Source organism: Diorhabda carinulata, chromosome 4 (assembly GCF_026250575.1).
Source record: "Diorhabda carinulata isolate Delta chromosome 4, icDioCari1.1, whole genome shotgun sequence".
NCBI classification, from domain to species: domain Eukaryota; kingdom Metazoa; phylum Arthropoda; class Insecta; order Coleoptera; family Chrysomelidae; genus Diorhabda; species Diorhabda carinulata.
In genome coordinates this window covers 25,580,070-25,603,204 of record NC_079463.1, presented here as the reverse complement: position 1 = coordinate 25,603,204, position 23,135 = coordinate 25,580,070, and the positions used below count along the sequence as shown (strand labels likewise).

Here is a 23,135-nt window from a genome sequence, read left to right as displayed (position 1 = left end):
CAAAAGAATATCCAAAACACTAAAAATTTAGGGACTTTTTAATTAATGTATTTCACATATTCTCCAATAGATAGCGGAAATACGAAAACCATTTTTTTTTATTCGAAAGGTTGGTCAAACTAGTACCTGTTATTTGAACTACTGTATTATTTATACTAATTCTAATTTCACAAAAACTGTACAAAATTTCAAAATCCCAAGAAATAAGCTGGCTTATTGATAATGTTTTTATGAATAACGTTTTATTCTGTTTCTTGCAGAACAAGATAAAACAAAATAGTTTAAGTTAGCTATTTTATATTTTGAGGTGTAGGCGTAACGACTGTAACAGTAATTTTGAACTACAGCGATTAAATATCAGTTTTGCCTATTTTTGATACGTTTTAATTTACAGAATCCTATATATTTTTCAGATTTTGTTGAAGTATTTAATACTTTTTTGAAGTTAATGTAAAAATTTATAGTTTACTTTTCGAGGAATATATATAACCTATAAAAACATGTGGCCGGAAATTGATAAAGTTGAAAAGGAAAATCGACATGAAATTATTTTATCAGGAAAGGAAATTAGTTCCAGAATAACTAAAGATGGACTAGATCACAAACTTTTTACACTAAATTGTTTAAATTATTTGAATATACACGAAACAGAACTGTCTGAAATTCCGGATGCCATAAGTAATTTATGCAATTTACAAACTTTGGTACTGCATTCCAACAAATTGGAGGAAATTAATGTGAACGTATCGAAATTAAATAAACTTAAAATCTTAGATTTATCTAGAAACTTTCTGAAATGCATTCCAGAAAGTTTTTCTAATCTACCGTTAGTTACGTTGAATTTAAATAGTAATCAGTTGAATTGTTTTCCTGTATTCACAAATGCTGTGAAATTGACGGTTTTAGATCTATCTAATAATAAATTAAAACAATTTCCAATTTGCTCCAAAGAAATGGTCAACTTAACGGAATTGAAGTTACAAGGAAACGAAATAGAAGAAATAGCACACAACATAAACATTTTACCCGTTTTAAAATTACTAGATATAAGTAATAATAAGTTGAAGACACTTCCTGGGGAGCTAGCAGATTGTCTCAAATTAAAAGGTAAAGTATAAACAATTATTCTGTTTAACCTTGATGTTGAGTATAATCACTGTTAAGGAACAGACTTTTTAGTTGAATTCAAAAAAATTATTTTCATACAAACAAGTTTCATTATGATTTTGAGCTTTATCAAAACACTACCACTACACTAACTCTTACAATTAAAATTGACTGAAAGTAAACTAAATCTTTAAAAACGATAACTAACTCAATACATATGTTGGACAATGTAATTCTGAGCATTGGAGCAGTGATAACTTAATATGAATATCAGTTCCATAAATTCATACTTAATAATATTCTTTCCAAATTATAATCTTTTATTACGGATTCTAAATTATGTTTTATCATATAACAAATCGACAGCAATGGGTAAATACAGAGATTGCATTCCAATCATTGGTTTGTATTCCAATGAGACTCATTGCTATTCTACATTGATGGCTTCAAAACGAAAAATGGACAAGTAGTGGCAGGAATATATGACCCTGGAACCAATTCCACTAAATGGTTTCAGAACCTTTTATTTTCCAGTGAGAAACATATGTTATTTGGACAAGCAACTATCTCAATGCGAAGATATTTATTTTGATAACAGAGGAATCCTCCAAGCACTTGTCTCTTAATTTAGCTAGTATGGGATTGTACCCAATCTTTGAACTAACTGGGAGCAAACAATAAAGAGTGATGTGGATACCTAGTCATCCTTTGATAGGACCACAACCTTTTGTAGGTCTATTAAGTTATGGTTATAAAACAATAGAAAACAAGAAGAAATTAGAAACATGGAGTAAGATCCTGGGTCTGAAACAATTGAAGACATTTCTTTCTTATTCTACCAACTGGTCCTAAACGGCTGTTTTATTGAGCTAAGAAAAGTTACTGCTATGCTTACTGGTGAACTAACATCTGAAGAAAATCGGAGCAAATCCCGATAGCTCTTGTTGTTTCTATAACAAAATTGTCGAAGACCTCTTCTGTGAGTATGTGGTTGTCTATAGACAAAGGCTACGGTTTTTATATTAAAGCTTCTTAAAGCCAGAAGTGGAAGGCCTCATATCCTTCAGAGAGGTAGCAAAGTCGTTTTTACCTAACTGGTAAACCAACAGATCAGTAGGTCAAAGTGTTAGCGAGATAGATTATTCACGTCCTTTACATCCCAGCTCATTTAATCTAATTAATGGTATGTTTTCATTATTTTTCTATTATGTAGAATTTGAAAAAGACTCAGGATTTCTAATAATACTGATATTGTTACCCAAAACAAGATGAATATAATGAAAAACATTAAATATTTTTTCAGTTATACAAATGTTTGTAAAATTTGCTAATTTGCTTTCAGATTTAAATTTGAAATCAAATCCAATATTGGATAGAAGACTGATGAAATTAATCGATCAATGTAGAACAAAACAAGTTTTGGATTATGTGAAACAACATTGTCCAAAGGTCGTTACAATTGAAAATGCTGGGAATACGAAGAAAAAAACCAAAACTAAACAGAATCATGATGTTGAAGAAGAATCTTCGATCGATTACAAATATAATATAAACGTTAAGGCTGCAACAGATGAGTTCAAGGTAAGATTTCATTTATTCTTTGAAATATAAATTTGTTTTTGAATATTAATATTTATCTCAATGGTAAGTTTTTAGACAAATATATGTTGACACTGTTTTGACATCAAGCCACATAAAAAATTCTACACTACACTAGTACATAGACTTTGTATAATTTTTGAAGCTATTTGTGAATTTATCGAGATTTTCATTTTAAATCGAACAACCATTAACTAGGTTACAACTAGAAATAAATAAAAAAGTTACACAAAATCAACTCAAGTTATTTGAAATGTTTTCAAAAAATGAATATATATGTAAGGTGGTGTTTGTTACTCCTATTTTGAGAACTACAGATTGTCAAAGTTTTTAAATACAAATAAAGAATAACTACTTCTAAATATTCTTGCCGAATTAATAACTCCAAATTTTTATTAGGAAACGGTTGCTCCAAAAGCTGAGCTATGATCTTTAGCAGATTATTTTCTAAGTATCTTCCTGGTGTTAATGTGTTATCAAAAAATAATAGTCACCCCTAGTTTATTATAAATAATGCTACAAGTAAAGTTGACAGAATTTTTTCACGTTTTAATTTGAATGGCTTTTCATTGTCTTTGATTTTTGTTTTCTCAAGAAAGTTTTTTGTTGAATATTCCTGCTGTAAAAAACGATGTTTCGTCAGATCTTGAGGGGTTTTTCAAATTATCAAAAAAAGAAAAATAATATAATGCATGTATATATATATATATATATATATATATATATATATATATATAAACTTCTATCATTGTTGCGTCCATAAACATCCCAAACACATACACTATTGCTTCCTTCGAATTATTGCGTCCGAATATCGGACGCAACAATGTCAATCCATGTTTTTGTGGATTTTTGCCAACGTTTGTGAAAAATATTAACAAGAACAGTCAACAAAGGTTCCTACATTTCTATTTCTTTATAAAACTCAACGTCATCTAGTGATCTCTCTATGATTTTATTGGATTTTCTATTTGGAATTGGACGCAATAATATTACTAATATGGATGAAAATGTATATTGTTAGTTCATTGATTTTCCGGCAGAGTACCAAATATTGTATACACACTTAAGTATATATTTTAGAAACGTAATATGTTGTTGCGTCCGAGATATGGCAACACTGCTCTCTATTTTTAGACCCAAAATATTGTGTTTTAACGTTTCTTGTGCTTGTGAGATCGTGTTATTCTAAGACATTGTTGCTTCCAGTGTGCTAATATGACAAGGCGCATTGATAAAATATTCAGTAACTTGAGTTTTGATACTGAAGAAGGTAAGTATTTTTATAATATATATGAAATTATTACATTCGTGATTTTCTTATGACTTTTGTCTTTATAAAAATTTTCAGTTACCTCCAATTACTAATAATTATTGGTATTGTCACTCATTGTCTTTTAGTGAGTAAAAGTGATAGTTTTGAAATTTTGCAATTTAATTTAATTTTGTAGCTACTGAAAAACATGTTGTCATGTGTTAATTTTTCTACAAATATTTTTCAAATTCAAAATAGGTAAAACGCCTTCTCCTTCATTTTGTATTTTGTATTCCCAAACAAAACTAATAATTTCTCCATTATCCAAACGTTTTTTTGCTTTTTATATTTTAGTCAGAACTGAATATTACCTCAAACAAAATATTTGAATATGATAAAATTCAAATGAATACAGAGTCATCTCCATGTACACCGGAAGATCCTTTTAATGCTTCGTCAAGTGAAGATTCTCTATATTGTCCTAGTAGTGACGAAGTAAGTAAAATTTTTTTTCCATTTTCATTAAATTGTGAATATAGGTTTTGGACCTTGCCTGTGAGTAGATAAATATCCAGGCCCATACTGATTTCCCGGAAAACGTTTACTTTGTGTTGGGATTTGAAAGCGTCGAATTCTACTTTGTTAAGGGGTTTTAGAAAAACTAGTATTACTTTTGTTCTTAGTGATTATAAAAAATTGCAGAAATAGTCGATCGAAATTGCGGTGAGGGATCGAAGATAAAACCTTGTATATTATACATGGCATATTCTTGTTTTATAGTACTTTTGTCTGGTAAGAGAATTAGCATACAGCTCGTTCGGCAAACTTCCAGACGCGTACTATAAAACACTTATTATGGCACTAAGAACTTAAATAGCTATTCACTAAATTCTTTCTAGTTTTAGAAATTCTTATACATTTATCACCTAATTGGTTCACGAGATAATTCACGTTACATTTTTTTCGCAGGATAGCTGCTCAGATGTTGATGAGAATCCAGCACCGAAGAAGACTAAGAAACCTAATATAAACAAAAGCTCAACCCAGATGAAGATTACTACTGATTATGTTAATTCGCCCTCTATTGGAGTGTATGATACAGCTAAAGATAACGAATACGATTTAAATGTACCGAATACTTCAAGCAGTAGACAGTTGATTACTATTAAAACGATGGATAAAGACCAAGATTTATGTAACAATTCAAGGTTACCGAGTACTTTAAGTTGTACAAAACCAATTAAAACACCATATAAGAGAAAACCGGATCATTGTTATTATTGCGAAACTAAGGTTCTAAATTTCGGCCGCCATGTGATACGGAACCATTCAAACGAAATAGATGTAGCAAGAATTTTAGCAAAGCCCGTTAAAAGTAAAGAAAGAAAAGAGCTATTCAATGACCTTAGAAGAAAGGGAAATTATTTGGCCGACGGTGGCACTTGTTTTAAGCCTGTTAGGGAGGGTTATGTACCAGAGAGAGATAAAGTACCTTGTAACAACTGTTTAGGATATTTTTCCTCGAAACTTTTATACAGACATAAGAAAAAATGTGTAAAGAGAGATTCTGGTAGCTCTCAAAATAGCAAACAGTTAAAACTATTCCATAATGCCAAAGTAGATCAACGACTGAAAGAGGAATTCCCGCATATGAGAGCGGACAAGTTGTCTTTGGAAGCTCAAAAAGATCCACTTATTTGCGAGTTCGGAGCTAAGTACTTAAAAACGCACCGTGAAAAACATTTTATTTACGTAACATCACGCAAAATGAGAGAACTTTCTAAATTCCTTTTGGAAATAAGAAAGTTGGATCCATCCATAACCACATTCATTTCAGCTTTGAAGCCAAAGTATTTCGACATTTTCGTGGAAGCCACAAAACGAATTGCTAAATATGATTCGGAACGAGATGTTTATCTGTCTCCAACTTTCGCCATGAATATTGTTACGTCTTTGAAACAGTGTTGCGATATTTACACTAAAAATAAAGGTACCACTTTATCTACTGCGGAAATAGAGGCGGACTTGAAAACGTTGATTCGTCTTTTTGAAACTAATTGGAGTTGTGAGATTTCTTCACATGCCAGTTACAACCTTAATCTTAACAAATGGAACAAAGTAACCATTGTACCTCTTGCCAGTGATTTGCGTTTATTAAGGAATCATCTCATCGACTTATCTGGAGAATCTTTAAGAGTCCTAATTAAAGGAGCTGAGGATATGAAATATATCATAGAAGATGATATCGACCATCAGCAATATCAAAAAAAGTCTGATATAATTCAAGCATTTAATAATCTGACATACAAGACAATATCAAAAAAATGTTAGAAGTTAGACACCATTTTGTGACCATGAATAACCCATATCTTTTCGCAATGGCGAATTCAAATTCACATTTGATAGGTTATAAAGTGTTAGCCAAACATGCTAAATTATGTGGAGCACAAAACCCATCATCAATTACGTCAACCCGACTGCGCAAACATCTTGCAACTTTATCGCAATTATTCAACTTATCAGATGGGGAAATAGAACAGTTGGCGACATTTATGGGACACACAAGTGGTGTTCACAGAAATTCCTATCGACTACCCGATGATGTTTATCAAACGGCGAAGATATCTAAACTGTTGATGGTAATGGAAAAAGGCGGAGCAGATCAATATAAAGGAAAATCTATTGATGAAATAAACATTGATATGGAAAAAAATCTTCTAAGTGACCGAGACTCTGATAATGATAGTGACGAGGATGAAAATCCAATAATAAGGGAACTGTTAGATACGTCAAAGCCATCTGCTCAAGATTTTGTTCCAACAAACAACGTTGATGGGAAACCTGTTGCAGGGACTAAAAAGAAAAAAACTCGTAAACTGGTTCCTTGGACAGATGACCAAAAAAAAGTCACACTAAACTATTTTAAAGATCATATTAAAACTAAGAAGCGCCCTAAAAGATTCGAATGTGAAGATCTGAAAACAAAATATGAAAAAATTCTAAACAAAGATTGGCTAAAAATCAAAGTATTTGTTCCAAATTATTATACTAAAAGCAGAAAATAGAGTTTATAGTGCATATAAAGGATTTCTATTATATTTTAAAAAATCAATAAAACTGGTATAAATTTAGCTTCATGATTTATTTGTACTGTTCCCTTTCTGTCCCTAGCTATTGTCTCAATTTCTGTTTTCTCTTTATCAATATCCATATTTTCGATTTGGTCAATCCATTTCCTCCTGGCTATTCTCTTTAAAATACGATCAAAAAGTTGGTAACAATTGACTTTGCACGATTTATGGTTATTGTTGGATTGCGATGTTTCACAAGTATAGTTATCACTTTCCTCTGGAGGTATATTTTAGAGGCATACCTGATCAATCCCCACATGCTTTCCATTTTTTTGAGTCGGAAAAAGTGTATACCAGTAGCTAATTATTAGAGTTATTGCGTATTTTACATTGTCTTTTCCATATTCTTAAACTCAGAGATATATTTCTACAAGGAAACTCTTTTAAGATTATATACATTTCATGTGATATTTAATGATAGTATATTATTGCGTCCTGGCGGTTTGACAACACCGCACGGATGCAGCAATGTATGGTGTAGTCATTATATGGAGCTGACAAAGTTACTTGTTATAAGGAAGCAGCATTGTTGTAGAATGAATGAAAATTTGTATATTTGAAAATTGTGAATATCAATTATCTACATATAGTCCTATCCATCTACTTCATTGGTAAACCAGTATACACAATAAGATCATGGTTAACTCTTGGTTTTCTTGAGGACGCAACAGTGTATGACTTTTGTACGGACGTAATAATGTTTATATTTATATATATATATATATATATATATATATATATATATATGAGATTAAAAGAAAATGAGCTCTGAGAATATTTGAAATGATGGAGTTGTATTTAATTTTGCCAGTTCTCTATATGTTTCAATTAATTTAATATATTTCAGGTACTGATAATGGATAGTGTAAAATCTGTAAGGGAGCATTTTGTAGCATGCATAGTGGATAATGTTTCATTTACTGAAGATACATTCAAAAAATTTATTCAATTACAAAATAGATTACATGATACAGTATGTGAAAAAAGGAATTTGGCAACTATAGCTACACATGATTTCAACAAATTGGTATGATTAATCGCTTTTAGATTTTAGATATTACCAACTTAAGATGAATTTATATGAAAATTTTTGAATTTTGTGGTAGGAATATAATATTTATATAATTGTGTAATTGTTTCAATGTTTTAGCCTCCAGGAAATCTAACCTATAAAACTGCCTTACCTTCAGAACTAATGATAAAACCATTGAATAGAGCAACTGTAATGACTGGAGCTGACCTCTTCTCTAAATTGCAAACGGAAGCTAATAACTTGAGAAAAGAAAAGAAAAGGAACACTTACAGTGGGATTCACAAATTTTTGTACCTCATCGAAAGAAAACCCGAATATCCTTGTTTAGTGAATTCGAAAGCAGAAGTTATATCATTTCCTCCCATCACTAACTCGGACATTAGTAAAGTAATCCATTATTTTTGGTACTTTTGTTTAAAATCCAGCATCATTCAAAATAATATCACAATAATGAATCAAACAACGCATTTGTATCACTCATTATACTGAATAGCAACACTTTTGTGCTTATTGGTTCATTATTGTAATTGCAAGTAGTTTAAATTAAATTTTCAATTTCTTTAAAAACTTTTATGAATATTTGACATTATAACCAAACTCATTGGAATATAAAATCTGATTTTGCAAGAATAGTAGAATGAAAAATATCTAATCTATTTTTTGGTTAGGTTAACTGTAGCTTCGATTAGGTGAGGATTACTATAGCTTCGATTAAATTAAGTTTACTTCTGCTTCGATTAGGTTATATTTACTATAACTTCGATTAGGTTATATTTACTTCAGCTTCGATTAGGTTATGTTTACTTTAACTTCGATTAATTTAGGTTTACTTTGGCTTCGAATAGGTTATGTTTACTTTAACTTCAATTAGGCTACTGTTTTCAGATAGAAGTTACAACAACTAAAATATTCTTGGAAGTCACCAGCTCTGCGTCCATTCATATCTGCAAAACAGTATTAAGTACTATCCTCAAGGACATGGTTTTGTTATTAGAAAAGGATATCGAAGTTCAACAAGTGAAGACAGTCGATCAGTCCGAACAGCTCAAAGTCGTTTATCCATCAAAAACTGATCTTATATTTGAAAAGGATGTTCCTATAAAGGTAAATAGAAAATAAATGGAACAAATAATGATTCTCTTCCAATCTGTATTCTTAAATTAAACATTTTTGTTACTACAATTTTCACTTGCGATTTTATATTTTTCCTTAGTTTCCCCTTTTCCTTCTGGTAAGAACTTACCAAGTCATATTTCTTGATAGGAATAAAAGAATTGGAAAAGAAACTTGGAATAGAAAACAAAAACACAAAGTATATATTTGGGATAGCTCCATTTTGGCACAAAATAAACCCTGCAGAGGAATTTTTCCTACATCAGGGCTAAAGCTAATAAATCCCTACCACGAATTAAGTCCCCTTCAGATCACAAATAAGATATAAAAAAAAACATCTCTCAACAATGAACCCATTTTTCGTGTAGCTCAACGGTCTACTCGCAAGGCAGGCTCGGTAAAGAATAGACATGGATGGACCACACCGAACAACTGCTCCAACTAAACAGGCGCGAAATTCGACCACCATGGGCGTTACAGACGATCCGGAGTGCCATTGGTGCATGGAGGAGAATGAAACCGTAAACCGCGTCATCTGTGAGTGCCTAGCACTCATAGCTCGCCTAATGACATAAAAGGTTCACAAAGCGCCTGATCGGCTTCTCAAAGGATATCGGCTTTGGTAGAACCAAGTGGGGCTACAATTAACTATGAACGGTCGTGTGAAAACCAACTGAAAAATATCTTTGGCACCAGTTGGCTTCGAATATTGTTTCAACTCTTTAGTTGAAAGACTCCAAAAACAGTAGTCAAAATTTATTTTTCTTTGCTATGTGCCCATTCTTGGTACGACCAAAAGTGTTGTTCTAACAGCTCTCAGTAGTCTACTTACAAAGCTGGAATTAAGAACGATCCGGAATGCTGCTGGTGCATAAAGAATGAAGAATGCATATCACGAGTACCCAGCACTCAGACGAGCTTTTAACACTACTATGTGTCCAGTGACAATAAAAGTTTTTAACCAAGGTGTTGATTAGTTTTCCAACATCAATTTTGCTCTGTATTGGAGCATTTTGTTTTTTTACAAAGACTTGGAGCTTCTCTGTATTGGATATCAACATCTTTCAATATCATTTAATAACAAAATGAATCTCAAATTCAATAATCAGTGAAACCAGAATAAAAACCACGAAACACAAACTGGGGTCTAATGAACCTCAATACCATTATACCACCTGGTTTCTGAGATTCTGAAGCCAACAAACGTTTTAAAATATCAGTTTATTGGTGAATTTGGTGGGGTCTGGAAGACCCCAGTGTGCAACGAATGTTAAATCACAGATTATGAAATGAACCGATGAATAATTTAGTTTTCACAATATCTTATATTATTTTTAATATATATTGGTCAGTGGGAGAAGAATTCTTCAACTACTAGCTTGTACTTAATACTATGTTAGACTAGAATTTCACAAAACGTATACGACTAATGAAGATATTCAAGGAGACAATAAATATGTCTGTGTTTTTATTAAAATGCTTTCTTCGACAACTTCTTTCTCTCGTTTACATCGATGATTGCCAAATTTTTTGATGCAACAATGCAGTGCAAAAGTGAAATTCCAGTTTTAAAAAAACATATGGGTGCAGAGAGGAAAAGTATTATTTTGAATAGTCCCAGACCTACAACTGAAAATACAAGTTATTTAGTAAATCATAAATTTGAAAATTTATACAAAAAAACAAAGATTTATAAACATAATGTATATACAATGTGTACATAAAATAGAATAACTTCTATTAAGTTTATAACAAAAAAATAACTTCAACGACATATGTAAAGTGTCCAAAGTATACGACTAATAGTAGGGGAGCCCTAGAGGGGATTTTGGAATCTAGGAGGGTACCTCGCCTATTGATAAGTATCTCCAGTCAATATGAGCCCTTAAAATAGAAGGGAGCGCTCGAGGTGCCCTACAGATCAATCCGAAGATTTAATCATAATCTAAGGTATGAGAGGGTAATAAAATTGCAAAAAAGTATTTTTCTACTACTTTTTCTTATTTTTTAAGAAATAATGTCAGAATAACAAATTATATATCTATATGATAATTTTTACAACCCGATAGTGATAAAAAAATTACTAATAAAGATCCAAGCATATAGCTGGGTTAAAACATGTATTCCCCCCTCTGTCCCTTTCACTTTTCCCTTATTTCTGACTCCTACATCTTCCCCACTCAAGGTGCGCTCCGCAAGCAAATCAAAATTGTGTTTTTAGTAAATCAAATAAGAGAAAATTGAAATGTTGCTATGAGAAATTCTCAAACTCAGATATTATTATCATGCTGACCAATATGGCATATCTACAACCATAGAGTAGACATTTCCTAATCGGCCCAATGATCTTGAAAAAAATCTTCACAAGGGCTCCTTGGACTTATATTCTAACTCAAAATTTTTCTTAAAACTTAACTGTTATTGGTGACATTTACACGTTTAGTAAAATAGCTGTTTTCACAATTTGAGTTTACAATAATAATATAATACTTACCAATTGGTCCTTCGGTGAAGTGAAGAAGGTACAGCGAAGCATAAAATGCTTCATTACCTGCACACATTAGAAACAACACACTTTTATTTGTATAATATAAATTCATAATGGGATTTTCTGACATATCAACAAATTTGTGACTACTTTTTCCTTGCAATACAGATCTGAAAATAAAGATAAAACAATTTGGTAAATATTGATAATTAAAAAAAAAAATAAAAGAATATTTACGTGTGTAAAAATATCCAGTGGCACGCAACGTCAATACACATAGACATGATAAATAAAAAGCTATATTTTGGATAAAAATGAGCTAGCACAGTTACCAATCCCATAGTTCCACAACGATCAGTTAGTTGATCTAGCATCGCACCAAACTTGGTACTTTGATCAAAATGTCTGGAAAAAGGAATTCTATCAATAACATTCATGCATCACTTTCTGAAATTTGGTGTATATTTTGAAATACGAGGGTCGTTTAAAAAAATGTACTGCTCAGTTATTTTTCAACATAGTCTCATTTTATGTCTTTACACTTATCCATCGATGGTCTAACTGCAATAACGTCCACGTCTGATGATAATCTTTCTCTTGAAAGTGAAACTTTGAGGTAAGCAAAGAAGAAAAATCGTTGGGGCAGATCTGGTGGGTGGTCAACCAATTGGAAATGTAAGTTGTAAATTTTAGCTATGGCAATCACAGGAGTGTGTTGTCCTAATGGCAAAGCACTTTTTTCTTCAAATGCTGTAATTTGGTTGCAATTTCTCCCTTCATCTTATGAAACAATCACACAATCCCATAAGTATTCCAAAAAATTTTATTTTAGAACAGATCACATATATCATCTCGTTTTGGCCAGTAAAATGAGGGGAATAGTCCTACCGGATAAAGAAATTTTACTGTTACGTCTCCATCTTCTTTGGCGACATTTGTTATTTTTTCATCAGAAGTGAAATTTGTCTTTTCTGATATATGTGGTGTAAATTATTTCATAATACACAATAATAATAAATATTTAGTGTGAGCTGTTTTTGGCAATTTCTTATTAGATAAAACATTTTTTACTAATTTAATTACATTATTGATCAATTTGTCTCAAGATATTTTTAAGATGAAATAATACCTGGCAGCATGACCATCAAAAGCATCTAATAGGGCTGATACTACGTAACAAGTACAGGCTATAACATAGTTAGTAGGCATAAAATAAAATGAAATTATTGCCAAAACAATTCTTGCATATCCTAAAAAATAATAAAAACCGCATAAAAGTATATAAAATGATAAATAAAACTTTACAAACCTATTATGTTTGGTACGAATGTGAAAATATTTTCTTCGGTCATTCTGAAAGTGAAAGAATTATGAATTACTTTAAAAAAACTTTATCTACTGTGTTTACTTCAATACTCGTTAAAATCTGATTATCTACTGAGTTCTGATAATATTTGACATATTTCAAAATTTTTACAAGCACTGGATTTTTTCTTCTTTTAGATGGCCTTCCGAGCTGAGCGAAAACAACTTTAAATAAGAGCTGAAACTTTTATAAATTTAAAACTTGTTAAATCAATCAAATAAATTACAGACTTATCTCGAATATTTCCTGTTTTTTTTGGAAAACTCGTATATTTCCTGATTTTTAGAAAACTCGCTCATAGAAAAACGTTTCGGACGCTTATTATTTATGTACACTCTATGGTTTTCTATGAAAATAGAATAACCAAATTTGAAATTAGACGATGAGAATCAGCTTATCCCATATAATCTCAAGATTAGTTAAAACTCATTGAAATTAGATTCAAAATACCAAATTATGTAGCTTGAACTTTTAGATGACATCGACAGAGTAAGAATAAATGAATGTTATAAACGGACTTGAAATGTCATATGTCAAATAAGTAGTATATGGGGCAAGTATGTGATCTCAGATAGATCTATGGATACAGAAAAGTATCTTTCAAATTGTCAGGAACGGTATAGATGAAATTGCCAAAAGTGTTAAATAAATGTAAGATATTGTAATTTTTAATAGCTGATCTTCATTATTATTAGGAAGTTATAAAATTTCAGTTTAAATTTATAATGATAGTGTAATTTATTAAACATTTTTTATTAAGTAAATGTAACGAAGCAATAATTTTGACTAAATCCAAAATTTCTTTAAGTCGTCTCTGTATTGTTTTGACAAAATGAGCAGTCGCAGGTTTACTTTTGGAGGATGTAGTTTTCGTTCTATACGAACCTGAAGTCATTGGAAATGTACGAAAAGTGTAATGGCGGACTGCAAAAATGTGGATAATGAACATGAAAAAGCTATTAAAAATGAAGTGAAATTTCTAATTAATATAAATTATTTTCCAAGTGATGTGTAAACAGAATAAACCTACAATGTGTTGTATGTGATAAGTGCCTGTCTTTCCTAAATTTAACATTTTTTTATTTGGGTCTGAAAATATGGCCCCATCTCCAGAAAACGACAATGCACCCAAAGCTCCCGACAAAATTGACAAGAATAAATCGGAAAGAGCTATTACCTCAGATAACAATAAGGATAATGACAAAGACGAAAAGGTATGTCAACTGTTATGTTCTTATTTCTTCTGTTCTTGGAAAAAAAGAAAGTGGTATTTGTTCTTATTCATCTAATTTTGTTAGTGAAAATGTATTCTTTTTGGGGATGCGTAATTTTTCTTATTAATTTTATTAACAAATTGTAACGAGCTAACCAATATAATTGATTTTTTAGTATGCGTCAATATTCTCAATATTTATTCACTAATTATTTTTTATTTGAATATTTAATTATTTGATCTGCTTTTGTTTTCATTTGACGTGAGATGTGACGTTGCGAAAATTGGGCGTAAGCGTTTTTTTAAGACCTAAAAATAAATTAAAATTTTATTTACCTTGAATTTAAAAAAAATCTTGTGACCAACAAATACTTGATATTGAAATGCTTTAATGTGTTTTTATCATGCTTTATTATACTTATATCAAGTCAATTTTACAACAAATTCATATCCGAAAATAATGAATGTGATAATATACAATCCACAAATTCTATCACAAATAAAAAAAAATTGTGTGATGAGTCATATTTGATGGTTTTCATGAAACATCTCAAAATTCTCAACTTTAAAAATACTTATTTAATCAAATTTACTGATAGAACTATATTCTCACTTAATTATAATTTATTCTAACAATGTATACTTTATAAGTTAGAACTGATTGTATTAAAACTGTCTGTTGAAGGCTAAACAACGTTCAATTTTTAAAAATGTTTTAATATTATTATGAAACTTTGACTTCTTGCAACATCTAGAGATACTCTGGAAGTAATTTGGGCATCTTGTTATTTATTCATCAATGATCATGGATTTTATTAACCATTTCTAGAGTAGTTACCATAGGTGACAGCCCCAGACGTTTTGCATCACTTGTGTCCATATGACAATTTTTAAAAGCAACAAACCACTTACAAATAATCTGATGGGATTAAGCACTTTCGGGATAGTATTTACTCAACTTTTTTTTGATTTCTTAGTTTTTTCACATAAAAAAACACAATTAAATGATTCCGAATACGTAGGATACAATGCTGAAGTTTATTTTTTGGATGTTCAAAAATTTTGAAAAAAAATGTAACTTTTTTCATTCCATTATAATTATTTATGTCTTGTTTCAGACGTTATCAAATTTGAACGACGGGGAACTGAAGGCACTCCTGGATGAAGCAATTAATTATAAAAACCCAAAGGATAGAGAGGGCAAAAGTAAACTTTTTAAGGTAGAGTATCTGAAATTGGAATTAAAAAATATACTATTGAAAGTTAAGTTGAGTAAAAAGTTAATTTATTCCATTCACACACACAAACACTGTTTTCTATATCATAATAATAACAAAAGGACATAAACATAAATAATATGTTCCATTAAAAAAAACTTTGATTTAACATTCTGGAACATCCTGTAAGATTGTAAATAATTTTAAAATGTTGAGACTATAATGTCTCAAATTGATATCAGAAATTAATGGAAATTAATATTTCCAAAAAAATAGTCTTCCTTTGTGCAAAGGAGAAAACAATTACTTTCCTGGCTAATGCCTTGACAACCATTGAATTACATCGCCTCTAAAAAGCGGAATGTTCATAGCTCTTTTTGTCGGTATCAACATCCCTGATGTTGTTAAAATAACTCTTTGTACGATTAACAAACCATTGTCATCCTATGTTTACATTTAGGCGTATTTATTTTAGGATCTTCTTAATCAAGCTGAAGAAACAGAACGGATCGCCAGAGCAACGAGTGCTGGTGGATCCGAAGAAGCCCGTCATTACAATCCTTCTGCTGCGCGCCGCCACCACGGTCGTCACGGCGCAGGCGCCGACGGCAGCGGGGGCGGCGGGCAACACGGAGGCCGGAGACACCACGATCGACACAGAAAACCGTCTTCGATATCTGAGAATATGATGCACGGTGGCAGTTTGGATAATCTTGCCAAAGAAGAATTGTTTTTAGAATCCACCCATTGTTTAGTCAATAAGATGAAGAAGGTTAGCGCGAGACAAAGAGAAGGGGGTAAGTTTATATACTCCACTTTCAATTTTTTTTCTGATATTTGGTATAATTAATGCAACGTTCTCGTTGGCGCTCGCGCTGACGCTCTCGTTCGCGTTGGAAACTGTTTCAACTTTTCTTTGTCATTTTAATTTACTAGCCATATACAACACCACAACCAATTTGGCTATTGTCTGAATGTCTTTTTGGCTCTGGAACGCGAACGTCGAACATAATAATTGGCCGTCTCCCAGCGCGAACTTGAAACGCGATCGCAAGCGTTTGTGTTTATGAATGACACTTCATAATTGACCTTTATTATTACCTGAGGTTACATGGTTTCGTTCACAAACAATCTCAATTAGTGTAAACTGTACTGTACGTCTTAAAATGGAGAAAGAAGACGAAAGTTTCGATTCGAGTTGAATTTATAAACTCCTAAGTTCGTTTCCGCACCGACGATCTCGTTCGAGCTCGCGTTGGAAACTGTTTATTAAGTTCTGTTTAATTTATCTCGAACCCAAATGGGACCGTCAACTCAGACTCGAGCGTAAATTGATCTTTACGTAACGAAACGGTGCGCATGCGCTGAACGATAGGTATTACCAGTGCCTCTTGCTAAAGAAAACAAATCAGTATAATCGTAGCCTCCTTTCGTACCAGAGTTATGTTATTTTTTTAGTTACTCTGAAAACTGAAATTTTAGAGCGTTTTCAAAAAAAAATTGAGAAACATTTTATACGATTCGCGCCTGTATCACACTTTCACGTCAAAACCCGATAACAAATATAAAAAAAAACAGTGATCAGTACCAGAAATTCTTAAAAACGGGCTCTGTTGCCGACGCGCCGCGTTCCGGACGATCAGATTAAGTAATCTGATTCGATCTATAAAAACTGTTGAAGATTTTGTACAAGAAGGCTCTAGATAGACAGAGGAGCTCGTTCATTCCACATTCATGCTTGTCAATTGGTTTTTAGCGGAGTTCATTATCTCAGTATTAGACCAGTCGCTTTATTCGCCAGATTTTGCTTTGTGCGATTGTTATTTGTTTTCTAAGGTTAAATCTACAATGATGGGAATAAGGTTGAAAGGAAAAAAAACAACCCTCGTATATAAACCCAATTTATGTGGAAACATCTTGTTATAAATAAACATGGGTGTATGAAATTTGAGACTGCTTATCAAATTTGTATTTAATTTTAGCCAGTGATAAAAATGATTTCGATTTAAATACGAAACTTCTTTAAATTTATTGCTACGAGGGTTGCAACTTAAGTAGATTGTGGTTTTAGATCAATAACATTTTATAAGCTATTGAACCTGGCTGAACTTATTTACGAAATATTTTGTTTTATTTGGACCAGCCAATTTTGTTGGGGTCACATTCCGTCACAGCAAATACATCGTCTTGCAAAACAGTAGCATGTGTCCCAATTGAGAAAAATTCGCTTTTTATTAGTTTCTCGTGAATCCTATTGCAATATATGTGTCTTCCTTATTACCAAATTTTGTTATATTTTATATTTTTTTTAATCGCAACTTGATGAATGTCAAAACCTTGTAGTGATCTTTTAATTTTCACTTTCGTTTTATAAATGAATCACCCTGTATTTGTGAAAAGAAAACGATTTGAAATGATATGGAAGAAATGCCTCGTTTTCAGTATAATTATCGATAGAGTTTGCTTTTTATTTAACAAGCAAAAATAAATTATTTATATTTAATCCTTTCTAAGTTTAATTTGTTATGGTTGGCAACATCGAAATTTTAACATGCTTTTCGATATTGACCTTGAATACCTTTTGTTTTATGTGAAAATTTCCCGTTAAAAATTAAGCAAAAACGTAAAATCATAAAATTTTTTTGTTACAAGACTAAATAAACTAAAATATCAAGCATTGGATACGTCGCCTTTTAGGCATACATATTTATTTTAAATTTTGCATTATTAACACTAGGCAATTACAAAAATTATTTATAATGTGATTCGTAATTCTTATATAGGGTGAGCCGGAAAGTTTTGCGAATTTAAAAAAATAGTAATAATAAAAAAACTATAATTCACATACAATTTTTCATTTTATTTGAAATATACATTTAGGAAATTCATCGTCCAGGTGTGCAACATCGCGCTGTGAAAATTCCTGGAATATAAATCTCAAATTTGTAAAAACTCGCCGGCACATTGCGCGGGAAATAGCTGCTATTTATTCTCGGATTTTGGTCTGATTAAGCTTGGCTGGGTTATTGGAGTAGATTCTACTTTTCAGCTATCCCTACATAAAAAAAATCCGATGGTGTTACGTCCGGACTTCTAGGCGGCCATACAATGACACCTCGACGAGATATATAATTTGTAATTACTATTTTCAAATTTTCAAGGTATTCTATATATGCTGTCCCAATTCTACTCCTGTCTTTCTCCTTTTTTATATTTTATAAGTATTTTAAAAATGATTATAGTACGAGGTCTGGTTATTAAATAACGAGACTGGTTACGAGAAAGGATTTTTTTATAAATTTTTTTTTACATTCGAATGCTCAATATACTCCCCTTCCCTCGCCACCGCCCGTTTCCATACGTTTTTTCCATTAATCGAAGCAGTGCTGGAAGTCTTCGTTGGTGATGAACTTTAATAGTTCTGTCGTTTTTAGCTTTACCGCTTCCATCGACTCAAATCGGGTCCCTTTTAAAGCAGATTTTTTGTTCGAAAAATAATAAGTCACACGGTGCCAAATCTGGTGAATACGGCGGCTGCTTCATAGATAGCGCGTTATGGGCAGGTGTGTTGTCGTTTTTTACGAACTCGTTTTCGCAATGTTGCCAACACTGACAAATAGTAAGTCTTGTTGTAAGTCTGGAACCCATTCAGTCATCAATATACGACAACGTGTTTTGGGACGTACATATTTTGATGTCTAGGGCGCCCTCTAGGCGCTCAGTCTCGTTATTTAATAGCCAGACCTCGTATTTTACAACAGTTATAAAAACAAAATAATTCAAATTTGGTATGATCAAGTAGCGATTTTTCCAAATACGGAATAATGTCGTTTTCAACAACAAACGTAAATAGAGAATGAAGACACGATGCAATAACCTCAATAGCAACAAGACCGTCGAACTCTCGCGATGCAACATTATAAAAAAATTATCCCCCGATTTTTTTTTCTGATGACATTGGACAAAAAATGAAATAGCTCGAAGATATTTTAAAAACTCGTCAAAATTTTAAAACAATAATAAATAAATGTAAGAATTTTAGAAAAAAAAAACGAAAATAGTTAGTTACGAGGGTTGTCTAGAAAGAAACACACCTTTGGTATCCTGTATATGGTAAATCACCCCAACGTCCGAAGAATGAAAATAAAATTATTTAGAACATGTTTAATTAAGTAATTAAACTTGATATCTGTATTAATTAATTAATCACTTTAGTTGAAAAAATCTAAAATGTAATTAAAACCGCTGAGATCGACAATTTTCAAAAATCTAAAATGCACATTTCACGTTCCGGGACTTGATTTGGGAGTATATGACGTGGAAGAAATGCTGTGACATGAAAAAAATTACCAATTAGAAGTGCACGAAGCCGAAGTATAACTAGGTGCGTTTTCCTGATGGAAAAGCACTTTCTTTTTCTTAAATTTCCCCATTTAACCTTATCCAGCAATATTGTGTGATACTCTCCCGTTGTTAGGCGCGAAATCACATTAGTGACCCGACTTCTAACCAGACACTGCAATCTAAGATGTCTCCTTCACACTATGGGCATCACGGACGATCCGGAGTGACGCTGATGCATGGAGGAGCACAAAACTGCACACCGCGTTATCTGGGAGAGCCCTGCACTAAATCGAGCGCGAATTAAACACCTAACGACATCAAAGGGTTCAAGCCAAAGAGCCTGATCGGCTTCTCAAAGAACATCGAATTTTTGGTGACGTCAAGTGAGGAACGACGAACTATGAACTCTCCTGTTGTTTTATTTCTTTGAAGATAATCGATGGACACGATTCCTTGATTATTCCGAATAACCACCGCCTTCATTTTTCTGGTTCCTTTGCAATCCATTGTCTTGACTGGTGCAAATGCGTTCTTTTGTTATGACGATAGCCTCCTCTATCTTTCTAACCTCAATTTAATATCATTTAGTGAACCGAATGCTCGAGGTCAGTCAAGTTGAAACGACAATGTTTTAATACATCCGCCCGCGATTAAATGAGGGTGCAGAGCTAATAAACTCTGGTATCTTGAGTTCGAGGTCGAAAATTCTCAAACAACTCTCGTATAAAGTAAATAGAATCGGTTTCAATTTCAATAGATCGGATTTATCAATATACTGAGTAAACTTCGTAATAAATAGATTTGCCGAGCTAAACATTTGTACGCTATGTGTTATTGATATTTATTATCTAAGCGAAATGAATCATATTGTTGATGGTAATGATCAAATTACAGTCGAGTTAAATTGATGATAAAGTTTGGATTCAAGATATTTCTATTTATTTCAATATCGAAAGCATTTTACACCGTTTTAACGTATTCACTCGAGACATAAATTCAACATCCACTTTAGGGAGTATTAAACTCCCATAAAATTTTTATGGTGCGCAATGATTCAATCATATTTGTTTCTGAAAGTTGAAAAACTAAAACAACCGCTCTCCGAGCACTTCGTATAATAGAAAACTGGACGCGGATATCATCTCCGAAATTTTTTTTGCAAAATTCGCATAAATAGTCTAAAAATCTCCTGGATAACTAATGCATGGAAACCTAACCGCGAACATCGTCTCCAGGGGAGTTTCTTGCAAAATTTGCGTAAATAAATCGAAAAAGATTTTCGGGTCGTTCTTTTCGATTTTGTTATCGACGACATTAAATTTATGTGATCTGATTCTCGGTTCGTGAAAATATGACGTTCTTGTCCGGGTTCCGGTGAACAGGGTACTTGGAAGTCTCGTTTTATCTGATTTGAATCACTAGCTGGTGTGTAAACTCAAAGATATACATAGAAATGGAAATTGATTTGGAATAACTGAATTTTTGAAAAAAAATTTTGCATAAATTCATGATTCAAAGTAGATATATGTAATTTCAAATGATTTTAGGAAGGTCTCGTTTTAGTAATGTAGTTATTATTCCATCAATATGTATCTTCACACGAAATTTTAAAATCCTAACATCAAAATTGACGAATTTTCATCCCCCTCCTGAATTTTTACTCCTAAGAATACACACGAAATCGGAAGATCATAAGTTCAAAATACACGGACTTTCATCCCCTGTTCGTAAAATTGACGGACTTTCATACTAACTACTAATCCCTTTGAGGGATGTATTTCAAAAAACGCCGAAACACGTAGCTAGTATTTCCCAATTTTTAGCCTAAACACAAAATTGAAATATTTTAACTTTAAAATTGACAGATTTCTATAAAACTTTCATCCCCCTGTTGGGAGTTTTGAATAAACTAGTAAAGTCTATGTCTATATTTTTATTTAAAATACCCTGTATCTCAAAGCAGATAATTATCTCGTTCAAGTATTTTAGTTTTAATCTTTTAAGATTTTCCGTGTGAAGTATTTACACTTTTTAATGTCCTACCCTGTATATATGATATCACTTTTTCGATTTAATTAAGATTCTAATCTTTCTTTGTATATTGGTAATTTCATGTTCTATTTCCGATTATTTATGAGGTAAATGCTATTATCAAATAGAGAAGCAGCCAGACATAATGACCTTAATAATTTTTTAATAGCCTGTTGATATTTTGAAAAAAAAAAGTTTTTGTCATTTACTTTCTGAATAGCACTCGTATATTTTAACCGCTTTAACCATATCGCTTAGTACGCCCATGGATTCGTAATTGCATGTGTTCTAGATAATTGAATAAAAATTAACATGATATACGAATATATTAGTATATTTATGAACGTTCAATTTAATAATTGCGATAATTTATATTAGAATTAATTCCACACATTATTTATTATAGTTAATAAAATAATTTTATCTCTATACCTTCATATAATTTCAAATAACGAAGTAAATACGGCAACGTCGATTAATTCAAGCAGTTTTTTTGTATGCGCGATACTCTTATCGACATAACCTCAAAATCCTTTTTATGTCCCGTCAATAGATTTAGATATTGTAGAAGGTTCGAGTTGTTGTGACGTTAATTAGGAGTTTAAGACTTGTGTTTTTAAATTATTCACAATGTTTTTACAAAGGTGAAAAACCGCTACAGATGTAGATTCAAATTGAAAAGTGATCGCGATTTAGCGAAAATTTGGGAGGTTTACATCGGGGAAAAGTTGAACGTCACGACGAACATCCTTACTTGTTGAAACCGATTGTCCAAGTTGATATGGAAACTTTGAAATCTTTGAGCGGAAATTCATTTAGTTGTAAGTCGATATTTATCTAGAGAAAAATTAATTTGGTGAATATTAACTTCTAGTTGACTACCATAATCGATTTTTATGCTAGTGTCATCACTTAGTAGGTTGTATTTTATTTTAGCAACAAATTATGCAACTGTATTCGATTTTTATGATAGATTTAATGATAAGTGTATGAATTCGCTTTGCCATTTTTTATGTATAACCACGTTATCATGTTTATGAGAATTCATTTGAAATTATTTTATTTTCATGAAGGAAAAAGTATTTAGTTTTTTCTCACTTGTACTGATGATACTGTATATCATTCCTATATTATTTAAAATATCACAAATACCTATGTACTTAATAACTGTGAAGTTTAAGGTTAAGATATTGTGGTATCTAAATAAATATTCTAATATAATGATTATTAACATATGT

The 23,135-nt window shown here is 31.7% G+C and overlaps 3 protein-coding genes across 5 annotated transcripts in view; 2 read left to right on the top strand and 1 right to left on the bottom strand.

The window, feature by feature from the left end:
* The first annotated feature begins 116 nt into the window (after nucleotides 1-116).
* Nucleotides 117-9,308, top strand: LOC130892688 (leucine-rich repeat-containing protein 47-like). Its single transcript, XM_057798229.1, has 5 exons — nucleotides 117-1,107; nucleotides 2,450-2,688; nucleotides 7,940-8,119; nucleotides 8,243-8,512; nucleotides 9,011-9,308. The coding sequence occupies exons 1-5, from the start codon at nucleotides 501-503 to the stop codon at nucleotides 9,242-9,244; spliced, it is 1,530 nt and encodes a 509-aa protein (XP_057654212.1). The 5' UTR covers nucleotides 117-500; the 3' UTR covers nucleotides 9,245-9,308.
* LOC130892689 (CDP-diacylglycerol--inositol 3-phosphatidyltransferase) lies at nucleotides 9,261-13,210 on the bottom strand. Its single transcript, XM_057798230.1, has 5 exons — nucleotides 13,036-13,210; nucleotides 12,856-12,976; nucleotides 11,964-12,131; nucleotides 11,733-11,896; nucleotides 9,261-10,867 (listed from the first exon to the last, which is right to left on the bottom strand). The coding sequence occupies exons 1-5, from the start codon at nucleotides 13,076-13,078 to the stop codon at nucleotides 10,710-10,712; spliced, it is 654 nt and encodes a 217-aa protein (XP_057654213.1). The 5' UTR covers nucleotides 13,079-13,210; the 3' UTR covers nucleotides 9,261-10,709.
* Nucleotides 13,211-13,627: 417 nt separating this feature from the next.
* The window catches only part of LOC130892685 (uncharacterized), a 36,357-nt gene continuing 26,849 nt past the window's right edge, over nucleotides 13,628-23,135 (top strand). The window contains exons 1-3 of one of the 3 annotated variants that reach the window (XM_057798212.1): nucleotides 13,628-14,306; nucleotides 15,424-15,525; nucleotides 15,998-16,319. In XM_057798212.1, coding sequence (XP_057654195.1) covers nucleotides 14,190-14,306; nucleotides 15,424-15,525; nucleotides 15,998-16,319 — 541 coding nt within the window. In that variant the 5' untranslated portion in view covers nucleotides 13,628-14,189. Of the gene's footprint in view, nucleotides 14,307-15,423; nucleotides 15,526-15,997; nucleotides 16,320-22,227; nucleotides 22,719-23,135 lie in introns of those variants that run through there. The other 2 variants (XR_009059076.1, XM_057798213.1) reach the window with 2 other exon arrangements.

Excerpts from the sequence above, each read along its gene's own strand:
- LOC130892688 (XM_057798229.1), top strand. The coding sequence starts at position 501 with ATGTGGCCGGAAATTGATAAAGTTGAAAAGGAAAATCGACATGAAATT. Across the intron at positions 2,689-7,939 it reads CTGCAACAGATGAGTTCAAG|GTACTGATAATGGATAGTGT; the intron begins GTAAGATTTCAT and ends AATATATTTCAG. Across the intron at positions 8,513-9,010 it reads CTAACTCGGACATTAGTAAA|ATAGAAGTTACAACAACTAA; the intron begins GTAATCCATTAT and ends TACTGTTTTCAG.
- LOC130892689 (XM_057798230.1), bottom strand. The coding sequence starts at position 13,078 with ATGACCGAAGAAAATATTTTCACATTCGTACCAAACATAATAG. Across the intron at positions 12,132-12,855 it reads TTTGATGGTCATGCTGCCAG|ACATTTTGATCAAAGTACCA; the intron begins GTATTATTTCAT and ends TCCTTTTTCCAG. Across the intron at positions 11,897-11,963 it reads CACTGGATATTTTTACACAC|ATCTGTATTGCAAGGAAAAA; the intron begins GTAAATATTCTT and ends CTTTATTTTCAG.